This window comes from Hylaeus volcanicus, chromosome 1 (genome assembly GCF_026283585.1).
Source record: "Hylaeus volcanicus isolate JK05 chromosome 1, UHH_iyHylVolc1.0_haploid, whole genome shotgun sequence".
NCBI classification, from domain to species: Eukaryota; Metazoa; Arthropoda; class Insecta; order Hymenoptera; family Colletidae; genus Hylaeus; species Hylaeus volcanicus.
The window spans coordinates 5,240,208-5,257,144 of NC_071976.1; the positions used below are offsets into that span (position 1 = coordinate 5,240,208).

The 16,937-nt window shown below is 37.0% G+C and overlaps 1 protein-coding gene across 1 annotated transcript in view; it reads right to left on the bottom strand.

Annotated features, from left to right (window-relative positions):
* The window catches only part of LOC128876357 (uncharacterized), a 125,643-nt gene that overhangs the window by 20,341 nt on the left and 88,365 nt on the right, over positions 1 to 16,937 (bottom strand). Inside the window, exon 3 of the mRNA XM_054122669.1 lies at positions 332 to 577. Within this exon, the coding sequence (XP_053978644.1) occupies positions 332 to 364 (33 nt within the window). The 5' untranslated portion in view covers positions 365 to 577. The remainder of the gene's footprint in view (positions 1 to 331; positions 578 to 16,937) is intronic.

Below are 16,937 nucleotides of genomic sequence, written 5' to 3' on the forward strand. Positions count from 1 at the left end.
ACGTGCTCTAAAGTACGTTTTAGGTATTTTCATCGTAGTACGTTGGCTTGTAAGTATATATTATAAAATTTCAAATGTATTCATTTGAAATCTATCCATTTTTTTAAATTTGTTGTATAACGATATCATAGTAGACGCCTTTAAAAAATATATAATAATTTCGTATTCGATATAAAAACATGAAATTATTATATACTTTTTAAAGCAGTGTTTACTATAGTATGTTTCATAGGTAACCAATAATTAATTTCTTTGTTGAAGGATGAAATAAAGTTCATGCAATGAAGGATCAACGTAAGTGGTGACAGTGATTAGTAATGAGTCAACTTACCGCGACGAGGATGCTGAGAGCTTCAATTCGCATAGTAGCTGGCCAGGCCAGCGGGGAGGCCGTAGGTTGCAAGCTGTTGGATCGATCACGTGTGTCGATCCTCGATTGACGGCCGACGTTCTTTTCGACTTCTTTTCGACTTCACTCCGTTCGTAGCGTGTCCGGCAGGCGATCCGATTCTCCCGGTTCCACGTCGATTTCACGCGATCCGTTGTACGGATCCGGTGACATGGCTCCTACGTCGATCTGTCGACAACACGTTCCTTATTGCAACACACGGATCGGCGGTTAAATTAACGCTTAACTACCAACTAACGGATCGACTATTGTTCTCGCAGAATTTTTATTCAATGGAAATCACAGTTCGGATAGCGTTCTAATAATAGAGTCGAGGTAATTATAACAGGAGAGGCTGGTATCAAAAGTAATTGTGGGTGCGAATTTGACTGTGTCACGTGACACAGGCCAAAGGTATATTTATAGAGGCCTTTGAACTTGTATAAAAAAAAATGTGAGATTGCTCAATTGCGGAGGAAACCGGCGCTAATATCATCTGTATAACTTTGACAGGTGTCAAAAGTTATACAGATGATATTCATGCAATGAACATATAGGTGTCAAAAGTTATACAGATGATATTAGCGCCGGTTTCCTCCGCAATTGAGCAATCTCACATTTTTTTTTTATACAAGTTCAAAGGCCTCTATAAATATACCTCTGGCCTGTGTCACGTGACACAGTCAAATTCGCACCCACAATTTGTCAACGTCTGTCGCTAGCAAGGAGTTCTCTTGCAAAGTTGTTCCACCGGTCAAGATAAAATATAAAGGCACCAGATATTATTCCCGTCGCCAATTATTCAATTTATATAGTTTGATCACCGATAACAGTCTCGTGGAGACACACCGTTAACGTCAAGGAGAGGCGAGACGTTCGCCACGGCACGTTGAGTCGAACTGGATCGATCTTCAAGATTTGCCGATTAAAGTAACGAGGGCTGAGTTAAACGCCGGCGTTTCGGTTAAGAAGAAGATTACCACGTTTCGTCATATGAACGACCACGATAACGAATGCGAAATGGTACCTTATCTTGACGTGTTTCCGATAGGCGTCAATTACGTTCGCACGGGACACGCACTGACCTATCGAATCGATGGATTTGTCATCGAGCTAGTGTCTCATCATCTTGAAAGGGGATTCCTAACTCTTTCCAATTTCCAGACACCGTTAAGCATAGTTCTTCTATGCTGTACATGAATTCTATACAATTGTTTCACGCATTATTCGATTTAGCTCCACGTAAGATATTTTTTTAATTTAATTGAAAAAAGTGTCTCTGAGACTGGTCAATTTTCGATAGAAATAGTTAGAAATGAACGTCGGTAGGTTTAGTGTGAAAACATCTACATAAGAATGATTTTTGTGTACTCAGAATCTCAGGGTCCCCAAAGTCTCAGACTTTCAGACTCTCAGAGTTTCAGAGCTTTAGAGTCTCAGAGTCACAGACTGTTGGAGTCAGAATCACAGTAACAGTGATTCACAGTCAAAGTCACGGTGACTAATTCGAGCCATTTTCATGATTTGATCTACAATCATGTAATCACTACGAACGATAAAACCAATTTTAAGAATCCGTTTGGTTTCTTATCAAGTGATCGTGTCAACTGTGGGAAAAGGAATCAAAGGCAAAATTTCTTTATCGGTTCAACGTGTCTAGTATCGCACGTAAAAAGATTGACATTCCAGTTATTTATTATGCTAAATAAAAATTCTCGACGAAAAAACCTTTTTTCTCTCGCGCGTATGATAATAATCACTTTTAATCGTAACACAGTTTCATATAATTGATATTTTCGAGGACGTTCGCGTGGATCATTTACAATAATTTATGGGAGAGATCGAGGGGAGTTAAAAAAAGTGAAAGTACCTTATTATCTCATTCTTTATCTGTTCACTGAGTGACACTCAATTAATTTCACTAGATCAACATGTAGCAGGTCGTATCGCGATGCTCGAGTGCGGGAGACACGTTCGAAAGGAACTCAAGGTCGATGTTCTCGTCTCGTATATCATCGAAGTATGTAATAATCGGTTTCGAGATCGCGAAAGTGTAGATCCTCGCCCACGATTTCATCCGTTGGTTGCGTTTGGTAGATATCTTAGCGTGTCTGTATCACAACCGACCCGTCGCCGCTCCCAGTATCATTCGTTATATGAGTTAATGACTCTCGAGAAATCATCGATTGGTCCGTCCTGAAACCGTGACGCCTCTCACACGGTGTAAACACGCCTTCTCAAGTAATGTAATGGACGAGAGTTACATTTCGAGCGGGAAACGTAACGCCACGCGTCGGTGAAACGCACGTAGGAAATGATTTTCTGTGTTCCTTTACGATTCCGCGCAAAGATGAGCAAAACTTACATCATAGACGAACGTTTGGAATAAGAAACAGAAAATAGAAACATTTTTATTGATTACTTCTTCGATAAAAAGTTAAATTCGAGTTTGATCTATGGAGCAAATTAAATTATAAATAAATAAACGTGTGATTTGAATTATGAAGAGATCGTTGATGAAAAATTTGAAGATTTTATCTGTTAAATGCAACTTTATTTTCTTCTTTTAATTCTTTCAATTCTTTATATACTTCGATATGCTTTACATTCACGCAAAATTTCATTTAATTCCAAATTTTCAGGTTCGAAGGGTCCCTTGCTTGATGTTTTTTTTTTCAAAAATAGTTCACTTTACACGTGCATTTTCATTTCATACTGTGAATTTCTGAAAAACTTGATCGAACATTAAGGAACAATTCAGTCTCATCGGAAGTTGTTTCAAACGCGAACTTCCCTCGGTACATCGCAGCAAAAATCGTCCCGTAATCAAAGGGTTAATAACTCCATCCTATCGACCAAATGACTTTACGTAAAATTTGCATTAATAGAGGTATTGACGCGGACTTTTAATCGCGCGTATCGTAATTGCTACTTGTCAAGCGTAATCAAAGCTCCATTCTTCTTCTTCTCAACGAACGAGCTTGTCGCAACAGCAGAACAAGCCAGACATCGTGTACAGGAAGGTTTCCACGGGTTTCACGTCTCATTGTGAACGAGAAGTGACTCGGCTAGAATGCTGACTGCTTTGCATCGTAACTGCCTGTCGTGTTCCTTAGCGATCGTGAAGCTTATTCCATGCAAATCGCTACCGATCCGATCGCATTCGAACGATTTCAGCTGTTATCGATACCTTTCTTACCGCGGAATCGTTTCTGTTCGCTGCAAACTGCTCTCGCAATAAATCGTGGATCGAGCAGCGATCGACACAATCTGAATGACAGACTGGTTGTTGGCAAATCTTCATGAATAACGAAGGTAGTCCTTATAAATGGTTTCCCAATTGGGGATTTAGGATTTTGTTTAATAGAACAGAAATGGCACTGAATGCACTTTTCATTTTTTCCATAATTTTTTGTATCTCTTAAGTACGAGTGAATAGACAAACTCACTTCTGTTTGGTAACCTCGCGAGTTTCTTATTCGAATATTATTTATCTTATTTTTCCTATTTCTTCGGAGTTGATCGAATTGTTTTTTTTTCGTTTTATAGGCTAATCGCTATTTAGACTTGATGTTGCGACTTTCTGTGCGACAAAGGCTATGTACTACGCTATATAAGAAAATCAAGGCTTATTGTTAATTACGGAGAAACAGTCGACAATAAGGCTGTGTCGCAAGCTGATTCGTATTTTTTTTCACGAACAATTTTTGTACTAAATAAATACAATGCGTATACTTAGAGAATATAGAGTACATAGAGTACACACTATGTTAGAGTACATAGTAGTATTTCTGTACTAAATGACCGAATACTCGTCACAACAGTGCATACTTTCGTTAAATAGGATTTATTATCTTACAAAACTAGAATGAATTAATTTTAGGGTAAATATAGTATAATACAAAGAAAATATTATCGCGTTCAACCGAGTGTCGTGGACTGTAGGTTTAGCGTTCGTCGAGCACCTCGCTACCTCTACGTAGATATTCTGTCCAGCAAGTATACTTTAAACCGGACCTGTGACTCGGTAAGGCTCCTGCTGATTACGTCGCTGTCGCGAACACGTTCACCTGAACACCTGAACAGTCCCATCGTAGATGGCTCGGGAACACGTGTCCGTTTTCGCCAGGTAGAAACGCGCAAGGAGGCAAGGTGTTTCAGCGGCGTATCGCAAAGGAACGCGCGGAACCGCATTCCACGGCAATACGTATCGTTGATAAGCGACGATAATGCATGCCGCTGCGAAACGTCAAACGCGAAGTGAGAGAGAAAGAGAGACGGAGTACCAGGCCCCCCATTAAGAACAACTCGATCATCGAGTCTAGGGAAAAACCGCGATAAGGGATTCCGACAATGTCTGTCGTCGAATGTGTCTGGCTGCCAACGTTATCAACGAATTCCTACCAGCAGCAACTAGTGACTCACTGGAAACGGTATTTTGCAGAGAATGGAAGCCCTTTCCAGAGAACGTGGCGTAACCGTTATTTGTGCAGAGGAATTAGGCACTACTATGCAATCCATGGCAACCAAGGATAGGAGCAAATTACAGGTATCAGCCGTTCGTTAAGAATTTATTAGGTCGTTTAGTAAGTCTGTTCGTGTTTTATCGCAGGGATATTAAGTCCTGTCAATTTGATACCCTTAGACCTTATCAATGACATACAGGGTGGTCCACCTGAATCGAGCTACCTGAATATTTCTTCCAATTGTAACGACATCAAATTATTTCATGTGCAATTTGAAAGGAGTTGATATGTTGCAACATAATAGTTTTGTAAACATTATATATAATTATATATATCTGAACGTATTTGAATGTCAACTACATCGAAAAAAGATCGAAAAAAAATATTTGCTGCAGTGTGTTGACCTCTTCGTATCATTCAAATTGCATGTGAAAGATTTTTTCTAATATTATAATTGGAAGAGACATTCAGCTGGACTGGATCAGGGAAATCACCCTGTATATGCCATTTTGTTCTATGATCTTCGCCATCTCTGGGTAGCGTAAATATTTCTTTATTATGAAACTCTTTGTCTTTGTTATTGAAAAATTCATACAAGCGAACATGTATTATGTTCGATGTTTCTGCGATAATTTTTGTCGCCATCGTTAAAGTTGTGCTTTCAAACAGAACGATTTCAAAGGGTTGAGGTGTAGTATTCAGCCACTATTTAAGGTTCCAGTTCTAAATTAGAACGCTCTCAAGAAACTTGGTAGATTTATTAGGCTACACGAAATACTTGAAGAGGCTGCGGAGGATAACTATCCTTGATAATTCCAACAGACATCCCATGCCATGTTAACTGAACAATAAATAACATATGATCCCGTTTTCAAGATTGATTACGTCAAGATTTTACGCCATGCGCGCAGATGTGTTGAGAGAAGTTTCTGAAGAGGGTTCACCAAGTTTTCAAAGATGGTTTCCAAATGGAACGAAAACGTTAAATTTAGTCTCTATCCGACACACAAAGTTCTCCGGAACTTCTCTAGAATTATATTATTAGTATTATATCTATGTCGTTCTATTAATTTTTCATTCGCTATGTCTTGTATTCAAGCTTAATAAAGATACATTTTCTTCGCGTGCAATATATAAACAACAAAATACAAAAGAAATCAGCTTTGTACCAGTAAAAAAAAAAAAGTACCTTCCGTACTGTTTCGTCCATCCAAGAAAGGCCTTTGATTCTCGCCAGAATCCCGGTACGTTTTCACGTCGCGATGATCCGAAATTATGTTCTTAATCCGCTTACGATTACGCGGGAGCCGTTTTTTTTATCGATTCGCCGCCCGCCCACTCGGACTCCCTCGATACGATCGAACTTCGACCGGTTCGAGATATCGGCGAGCAGAGGATTCCGGTGATTCACGGTAGGAAGGGCTTCGCGGGGACAAACGGAGCCGACATGGAGAAACGTCTTCGTCACTGCGTCCTTGGATAATGATTCTCGATCGGCGCTCGCGATTACGTTCACGCGTCATGCTTTCGAAATCTTCGGTCGAGTTTGACGAGGAGTAGCCGGACGTTTCTGTAGACTATACTAATTGCTACGTTGTTTTTTTTTCTTTTTTTTTCGGGGGGGAGGGGGACGTTTGTGATCATTAGACTGCGGATGTTTACGTAAATTCGTATTTTTACAGATTCAGATAAATAATTGAGATACGAAGGAAAGTGTAGCTTTTGGTGTTGATATTTTATATATTTTTGCAATAATGCACATCCTCGTAGAAAATATATAATCGTACGTAAACATTCACGGACCAGCGATCGTTATTATTATTGTTACTGTCGATGGAGGTGAACTGTTTAAATACAAAAGAATACGATATTAAGTAGGGATGTAGCGATTGGAATAGTTAAAGATAAACTTGCGGCATCTGTGACATTATGGTTTATATTCTATATACTTTATATTTATATTGTAAACATATCGAAACATAAATGAAATAATTGATATTAATAGATTCGCAATTTTTATTAGATATTTATTTCTATCAAGGAAGTGTCCACGTACCACTGAGAGGGGGTTGTATGTGTGCTTCATTAAACTTTTTATTATGCTACATAAGAATGTGAGCTCCTAATCTAATCTCGAGTGATTTTAAATTAAGCTCAATCAATATTTGGGCTGTCATCGCTGTACGAGACACAGGATGGCTCGTTTTATATGCTGTGTTATTATTACGAACGTTTCTTATTGGCAGTTCTGTGTCCTTTGGTTTGCAGAAACAAAAGAAATTACTGGACGAGAACGTTCCCAAAGCTGAATTCAAGGAAGTCCGTTGCGTTAACGTATACGGTGAACCCGATGGTTCGTCACCGCAGGAAACTTGTAATCTGGAACAAGAACATAATTCAACCGCTAAGATAAGAGGGGAATTCCGACGTCATAAAGCATTCCGTCATAAAGTATTCCGTCATAAAGTATTCCGTCATAAGCGCGGAGGTAGGAATTGAGCTTTCGGTAGAAAGTGAAAGCAACCGCGAAACTGTATCATAGTTCACACGAAAAATCACCACCTACGACTGAGAATCCAGAAACTTTCTCTTTCTCGACGACCAACCCTTTGTATAACACGTGATACGCGATTTATGGTTACTACATATAATAATGTATGAAGAGCGTGATGTTGTATATTTGTTATATGATATATATATATATATATTATTTTTTACGTTATTTTCAGATAACATGCACTAAATGAAGTATTTCTTGATTACTTAATTATTTTAATCAATGCTTCGAGCAGCAAGTAGCCTGATCCTGCCACTAAAAAGCGCATAAGTAACATAACTTCGCTGAGAATAAAAACGCGAAATTCCATCGGTCAATTAAAATCGGAAACGTTAATCGGTAAAATTGTTGATTCAAATTCAAAAGATGTATCGATGAGAAGAAATTTCAGATTTATTTTTTAATTCTTTCAAATTTAAAATACTCAGTTGTTGCTCGTAATATACCCTCAACCAATATTATATCGTACTTATTTTAGCAAAATAAATCCGATCAATCTTAAACAAATTTGACAATCCCAATATACAAGATGAGCTGCGATTGTATTTGGAATTAATGAATTAATAAATTATGTAAAATTATGTAAAATCATTCCTCAGGTCGGTTACTGTAGCCCGATCACAATGAATTGAAATTTATCTTGCATGGAAATCGTCCGTCGAACCATTGTCGTAAAACGATGAAAGTTATAAAATGCGCAAAAAAAAAACACACACACACACTTTAAGCGAAATGTTATTTATGAATAATGGAAAAGTTACGACGTAATATCGCGGCCTGTGCGTTCGAATTGAATTGCAAATAGTTCGCTATTATCGTGAATTACATTTCTATAGCGAAATATCGATTGTTGAATACTGCGGCTCGATCGACGATTGGTTGACTCACTGTAGTTCGACCGGATAGAAAGGCACTCATTGCAAGGGAACGATTTTAACTTGTACAAGAAATTTGATCGTTTTACGAGTTTTGTCGACGATTAAAGTAAATTGCATCTGTTAATAACAGTAATCGAACGTTTCTTTTTTATGAATATTTCCTGATAGCATTTAATCTTGAGTAATTACGAGGTTTAGTGGTACAATAATGATCGCCGTCATCGTCATTACGGATATGGGGAGGAATATTTAAACGGGAAGACCTAAATACTTCTGTCGTGTAAATAAATTTCTTGAAACAAAGTTGTTTAAAATGTATAAATTGTAATTATACAAGAAATGTATAGATTAAGAAGGATAACATTTGCGAATATTAATGTAAATATGTTGACATTAAAGTAGAATGATTAACAGTAATTATCAAAGGTGCCATGTAGGTTTTTTGTGAGATTTGGATAATTTGGTCGATTTTTACATCTTTCTTATCATGATTTATTTGAGCACTTTTTATTTGTGCACATTCCAGGTTTGGATGTCCACGCTATCCATGAGCTAATTCTAAATTATCTCGACCATTTTAAGCACTGATAATGCCTCTGGCACTTATACCTACGATATTATTTACAGATTACATTATGTTATCGAAACGTTGACACATTTTCTATTTCAAGTAATTCATCGTTATTACAAGCTGATCTCACTCGCATTACGCAAGAATAATCGATAATCGGTACATTACACGATCACATCTAACTTTCAGAATGACTCTCGAAGGAAATATAAGTACAATGTATAAACCACTATCGCGAAATATCGATAATCGGTTCCTGATACTTTGCAGAAACTGGAGTGAACTTTGCTCTGAATCACTAATCAGCGACATTTAGTTAGTTTCTGATAAAATCGACGAACATTCCCCAAGCGCCGGGCGCCTCGTAATCACATTGTAAAGATTATGGTTTCTGTTCCCCGGAGTCACTTTATATCTATTTATAAGAACGTGTAAATATACCTTTGTTTTTCATCGATACAGAAATAATATTAATCAAACACACACCGCTGTCAATAAATATGTATGTATAAATATGTATATGTACTCGTCACCTTGAATGACTAATTAAAATACACTGCAAATTATTACTCTAAAACTTTCGTTGCTGATATATATTTCTGATTTATATTTAGTAATATTTATTTAAATTAAGTTGTATAAGAATGAAGTTTCTAGTGGCATATTAAATCTCATGGAGAAGTTACGAGGCTATTGAGATTATAAAATTTGGAAAAAAATGGCGAGCATTTGAATATTCTTTTCAGATACAATGGAACAAATTAATAATACGATGGCAAGATTAGTAAAAGAAGTTTTAATATCTCACGACAGATTCGTTAATTCAAAGAAAATTGAATAGTTTTTTATTAGTGGTAACGAAACACTGAATAAATTATCGATAAAATAAATTCGTCGATGCAACACAATCTAAATAGAGAAACATAAGTAATACTCATGAATAGATTCATAACTTTGTTTAAATATTTATTTCAAATGAGATAGTATTGATAAAATGAATTCTTCATTGCAACACAAACTAAATAGAGAAGCATAGGTAATACTCATGAATAGATTCATAACTTTATTTAAATATTTATTTCAAACGAGAAAGTGTCCACATACTTATGAACAGAGGTGTCTCTATATTCGATCATTTGATTTACAACTATCGTATTGGAGATGCAATTAATTTTAATTAATAAGTAATCAGTTTCAAATGCAAGCAAAGAATATAACGCAGGTGAGTGGAAATCATCCTGTATTTGGTGTAATTAGCGATAAGGAAACGTTAATACTCGCTCCCTTCTATTCAGTGGTCCAGACAATAATCAAACAAAACATTAGTAATCCCGTATTCCGATGATGCGATAAATTCTACGTGTAGGATAAATCCTCCAATAGGATGCGCTTAATGATAGCATCTAATGTGCATCGTTGAACGTTCTTCGAAGCAAAGAGGAAACGAGAAGCTGGTCTCGCTCGATCGCTGTTGCTAATGCAAAATAGGAAATACAAGATCTGGTTTCATATTATGATAAAGACCCAAACGAAACATGCGACGTGAGAGTCTATCTCAATGCGCAACATGTAGTTTGTGCAAGGTTATACACGCGGGATTCTCAATTTGTATTACTTTTGTGATTTGTAAAAATCACGAAGGAGAACGATTTTCCCACAGTTTAATAATAAACAAAGCATATGTAACGATAGAATATTGAGTTTAAATTTACATACCACTATTTAAATAATTCCTAACTATCACTTATTCAATTTACCAATTTGAGGTATACAACCTCTTAACATTTTTAGGTAGTCTGTAGACCCAACGAAAATGTAAAGAAAAATGATTTTCACGCAGTTTAATGATAAACAAATAATAAGAAAAATTACTATCATATGTAACCGTAATATATTGAATTTATTACAATATCACTACATAAGAAAAGACCAGCAATCAGTTATTCAAGTGTCAGCTGGAGGTACGCAACCTATTAACCCGAGCCGTGCCTTTCAGAGTTATAAATATTCTCGACAACTTGAAACCAAACGGAGCAGAATCGCTAAAAGAGTCTAACTGTCGCGTCGCGACGTTTTTACGGTCCCCTTGACGTTGCAATTACTTCTGGTTAGACGCCGCGTCTTAATGACCGTGCAACCGTTCATTTGCATCGGTGGTTGCGGTTTTAGTAACGGCGAAGCGTTGTAAAACAAACAGCGTCCCGTGAATTTTACAAGCCGCGCTATTCTCGCGACGTTTGTACGCGTCTCGCATGGGACACCGTGTACATTCAGACCTAGCTCCGCACGCCATAACGAAACGACGCGAATTGTGATTCATAGTTTCGCTTTCCCACCGTGCAACCAACAATTCCCGCAGCTGCATGTCCACGACCGGTAACGAGCTACTAATTTCCTCTTTTCTAGCCTCGTGACTATGCTCAGTTTCTATATTCGCAAGTATAGTCGGTGGAACGATCATTCAGAGGAGTGAAAGAGAGGTGGACGTTTTATTTATCTAGATAAGGAACACATTTTCAACCCTTCATTTTCTTTCACTTTCATCTTTTCCAATAAAAGTAATACTATATTGTCTAGAACAAAGTATTTGTATTAATTATTATACTATACAAAATACTATTAGGTCGTTCTAGAAGTTCGTGTCACTTATACTTCTGCTAGTCAAATTAATATGGGAAACATACTCTTAAGTGTTATAAAAAAAAGGTAATCTCTCTCATTTTATTTTACAATATTTTCTCACCTTTCTGACATAGTCATTATACAGTTACTATAACATTTCTGTAGTTTTTTTTTTTTTATTAAATATTGACACAGTCTTCAGCACGAACGGGATGATCTAATATCGTATTATACTAATATTTTTATAGTATAGTACATATATGGTTTATATTACAATACCAAAAGTATAAATGTAATACTAAAGAGCACCAAACTCAAAAATCAATATGTTAAAATTCTAATACATTCAAACCATCCACATTTGACTATTTCTGAATAATTCGTCATAATAAGCAACATTTACTTTTAATTAGCAACGTGACGAATTTTTTATCTGTTACTAGTTCGCTAAATATTACAATATAATTCGTAAAACGAAATCAAAATCATATTTCACAAATGAAAGCTTATTTCGTTATCTGTGTCCAATAAATATTAAGAATAAATCTTCGACGCGATATTTTCGTTCATCGCCGACCGTTCGAATCAAATTCGACAAAAAACAAGTTTTTGCTGCGAGAATTATTAGAATAAGATCTTCCTAGCGTTCGAGACGTATAGCTAATAGGGTAAAACTATTTATCCGAGTGGATAAATAAACGCTGTACGCGTTTAAATTATTCGATAAGAGTCTCGCTCTTCTCCTTTCCGTTCATTTTTTTTTTTGTTTTTGTTCATATTCCGACCCGATTTGGTGTAATTTACATAAAATAACGATTAATGCACGAGCTGGAGATCGGTAAGACGAGCTGGACCTGATTCCCTGTAAATATAAACTCTCCTGCGCGCGCGCGCTGCCCCTCGGGGAGACATCGATGCTGGGACGCGGAGGTACTCGAGAAGTAATATTACTCCCTTCTTGTAAATTATACCGTAACACCTGGATACTCGGCTGCTCGAAGAAGTTGTCCCATTACCAACCATGTGCCGACTTCTTTTAATGCTTCTGTACAGTCGGAGAAACTACTTTCAGCTTGAAGATGCTCTGTCAAAACTGTTCCTACTAAGGTACAGAAGGTTTCCGAAGTGATTTTACATCAAATTCTCATCTCTTTCCTATTTCGAGAGATTTTGCAATTCAATTCTCATCTTTCTGCCGTTCTGAAAAATTTAATTTTTGTTGTTCCCTTGAAAAAATAAATAAAAAAGTACATTTTTAATGATTAATGATTCCAAAGTGACGTTAGATCGATAGATTTACCTGTTGTTATACAAACGATTTAAGAATACGAATCTTTAATAATAATACACATATCGATGCTTAAGCTCCTGGTAGATGGTTAACAAATGTAAAATAATAAGTAAGTGCCGAGTTTGCATGTCGCCTTAGGTTGATCTTCCAATGGAAGATTGAATCCAATCCAAAGACTACATATAATATACCCATGAAGTCCATTTATCGCATGAATGGATTGGATGATTTCAACATCATTAACTATTGTAAGACCATTTTAAATACCTTATAGCAGTTTGTAATCAACAATTTCAGAGCTCATTAATTTAAGCTCTAGTTCTATCAAAATTATTCTTGCTGTAGTAAATCTCATCTTTAAAGTATTATAGTTTTACTTTCAACTTGTATTTTTCTTCTTTGAACTGACTCTCCCCTTTGAAATTATTCAAGTGAATCGATTTGCAAATTATCACTCAGAATGATTCAATTCCAAGATGGGTACCCTTACTATTTATACGTTCTTTTTTCTCTAAGTTTATTTTGTATTCATCAATTTCTACTTGAACTTAAGGTACCACCTTCGGGCCAATTTTCACCTGAAGTTTCAGACTTGGGTGAAAGGGCACAAGGAAACGCATTCACGGATCACCGCGATCTATCACACACCCACAATGTTCTTTTTCGAGGAAAGTGAAATCCTTCAGATGGAACGATTACGTCTGGATCGTTAATCGTGGCGCAGGTTTTTTTCACGTCTGCGATCGCGCTATTCTAGAATCAAGGGGTCAAGTGTTCGACTGCATTTAATCAAGCGTATAAGAACCAGTGGTAACCGTTTGACAACTACCGGGTGTAAACGCCCACGAAGCGCTGTAAAGCAAGAATAACGTGTCCAGAGCTAATCATCAAATCCGTTAGACGTTTTATCGTGGCTAACTTGCGCACGTCCATGTGATTCCCGCGCACCTCGATAATAACTTCCCTCACCTTGGCCATCGTGTGATTTACGCGAGATTTCCTTGATACGCTTCATAGACTTTCTGCACTATCGGCATTACTATGAATTATTTAGGAGAAATTCACTTCTCCATTAATGTGACTCGTGAAAGTAATGGGTGTCCTCATTAAATTATTTATTTATATTGTTTCCCTGGTCCACAGTATTATGAACATATACAAATATATTGAATATATACAGTCAGTTCCACAAGGATTTGTATCCTTTATTTTGTCTATTGAAGAAACTTGTCTAAATTAAGTTATAGGTTTTATGTTTGAAAATAAGTGTTTGATTATAAATATATACATATGTAAGGTCTCTTCATGTGCACGAGTACCCCTAATATTAATTATCCTCAATTATTGTTAAAAAATGGCAATGCCTTTAAAATTAGTAAAAAAGCAACGTAACTTATAGGCACCTTTATTTTCATAAAAATGACTCATTCACTGAACATACACAAAAAAAAAAACACCTCTAATTAATTAGCTACAGTCTCCCATTAATCCAGAATCACCATTGGTAGACACAAGCAGTACTAGGCAGCTAATCGTCAAAAAAGCGTTTCAAGAAGATCGAATGGGAGGTGAGGACTCATTCATGACGTCGTTTGTGAATGGTCGACGAGAGGCTGGTGCGTAGAGGCGCATCGGTGACTGAAGCCCGACGAAGACTGGTTCCAAAGCCAGTCGCCAATTAAAGCGACATTGGGCGAAGACGATGGACTGCGCTCATTACGCATTTACCCATTCTAATACATCGCGAAACCTGAAATTCGTGTTCGTTGCGCCGCTTCGTCCTGGTGCACGATGACCTCGATATTTTCGAACGTGGATAATTCGATAGAGTCAGCCAATTATCAGCAACACGGTTCAACATGGACGAAATTCTATTCATACGGATGGAAATATTAGGTTGTCTCCTAATAACCGAAATATTAGGTTGTCTCGAATCGCAGTATTCAAATAATTATCTAGTCGAACATGAACATAATGGAGGTTTTCTAGCGGGTTACATGATTTTCTAATATGCACTCGTTTGTATAAATTGATTTAAGAGTGGAAAGACTGGTTGAAACATTAAACTGGCCGCGATCTGGCTGGACAATTTCAACATTTATACCTGCACCACCCTGGTAAATGATTAATTGAACAAGGAAAATAGAAGCGGGAGCTACGAGCATAATCAGTTGGAAAATACGTTTACGAAACGTTTGGAAAATGTTATTGACCGAAAAGAGTATCCAATAAACTACTGAAATTATTATAATAACAAATTTATACGTTGGGTGTGGATGAAGTAAAGAAAGAATTGAATCTGACTATTTCAAGTAATTAGGTTTCTATGATAACTTTAATAACTTTCATTGGTAAATGGAACAACTAATTTCAAGTTCAGAAACGATATAATATGTAATATTTTCGGTAGGTTTGAATTAGATCTAGATCTTTATACAGAATATGTAGGCATCTGATGAAGATTTGACCAACCAAAAAACTGGAATAACGTAATTATATAAATGTTATACGAAATATAGTAATAAACATCAAAGTAAAAATATAGTGTATAATATAGTAAAATCAAAATTTTGTTAATATCAAAACATGGTGCGTGATAAATATCGAAAAAAGTAATTTGTAACTGGATAAATAAAACTGCGCCTAAAAATGTTACCAATTCGAAGTAAAATTCACGTGAACGAGGATTAAGCAGCACAAGATTTCGTTACGTGATTCGACGTGGAACGGACTGGACGCGAAATTCCTCACCCACTTCTCGGTATTCGGAGCAGTAACAAATAAAATAATAAAAATAAATAACGTGCAGCACCCTTACGTCAAGCGAACTCACGCGAACGTCGGGGCGCATGAATCATTCGGCTGCAATTCGCTTTCCTGTTGCGGGCTGGAGCAAAATCCACGGGAGAGCATGGTACGTGTGCATAACGTGGAAATACTAGCGTACGTGCGGGTGGGTAGCCCCGCGAGAAAAGAAACGCATCTCAATGCGTGTTTTCGCCCACGTTACGAGCACATTTGTATTTATCCCGCATCGAGCGCGCGCGCGTTAATGTCTTACTCCTACACGAATGCGACACGGCGAATAAGCGAATGAATTGCCTTCATTACCGCGATATATGCGGCGCCGCGAATCGTAGAAATCGAGGTAGCGAAGCCCTCTGTTGATCCAGAATTCGGTTTCATTCTTTAGGGTTAAAAATTGGTAAAAATTGTCAGCACGACGTCTCCAGTTCTACCTTATCAACAAAACCATGAATGACAAAAATGTACTACAAACAAATGTGGAGAAGTACCTAGGAATTTATTTGGATACAAACCTGACGTGGGAGCAGCACATGCAGAAAAAAGTTAAACAAATAAAAGCAAAAATATATTGGTTCACAGACAGACATTCCTAACCAAGTCCAGAAAATAAGCTTTTAATATACAAAGCAATTATTCCTGTCATCTGGAATATATGTTTTACATGTTCAGCAAATAAAAGCAAAAATGTATTTACGGTTACGATACCATAGAGACCATTTAAGTTCTTAATTTTTATATTTGAAACTAAACGTCGAATGAACAAGCTTTAAACATAAAAAGGTTTCGTCTTATCATTCTCTATGAGGTGATATTTTTTAAAAATTCGACTTGATGAGCTACTTAGTATAATAATGCTGAACGCTAGGACAATGGGCTCCTTTGAAACTCGAGCTGTATTCCATCTAAAAATCTCAGAAAACAGTAGATTTGCGAGTTTCTCGATTACGGGCGACTTATCTAGTATTTCAAATGGAAACTACGCTCGCTGCGAGCAACGCAGACACAATAGCTCGCATTCAACTCGAATTTATTAAGTAGGTACAACGAACGAGGCGTCGACAGCGGCAGCTAGTGCACCGTGGTATCGATTACTAAAAATAAGTGAGAACCATAGTTTAACACCTTATCGGTGCGTGATTGCGCTCGCAATGCATCGTTCTCAGTCGAGACGATTTAATTCGCCACGATCGTGTGCTTGTAGTTGGTATCGAGTTACCTTGGATCGATCTTTAGAAACCTACGTGCTTTAACAGCGTTAGAGTCTGAATAAAATCATTAGGGGATTAACAATGTAAGGTGTGCAGATCAACGAAAGAGTAGAATACTTATGTCATTTTATTATATTAGAGTACCAAA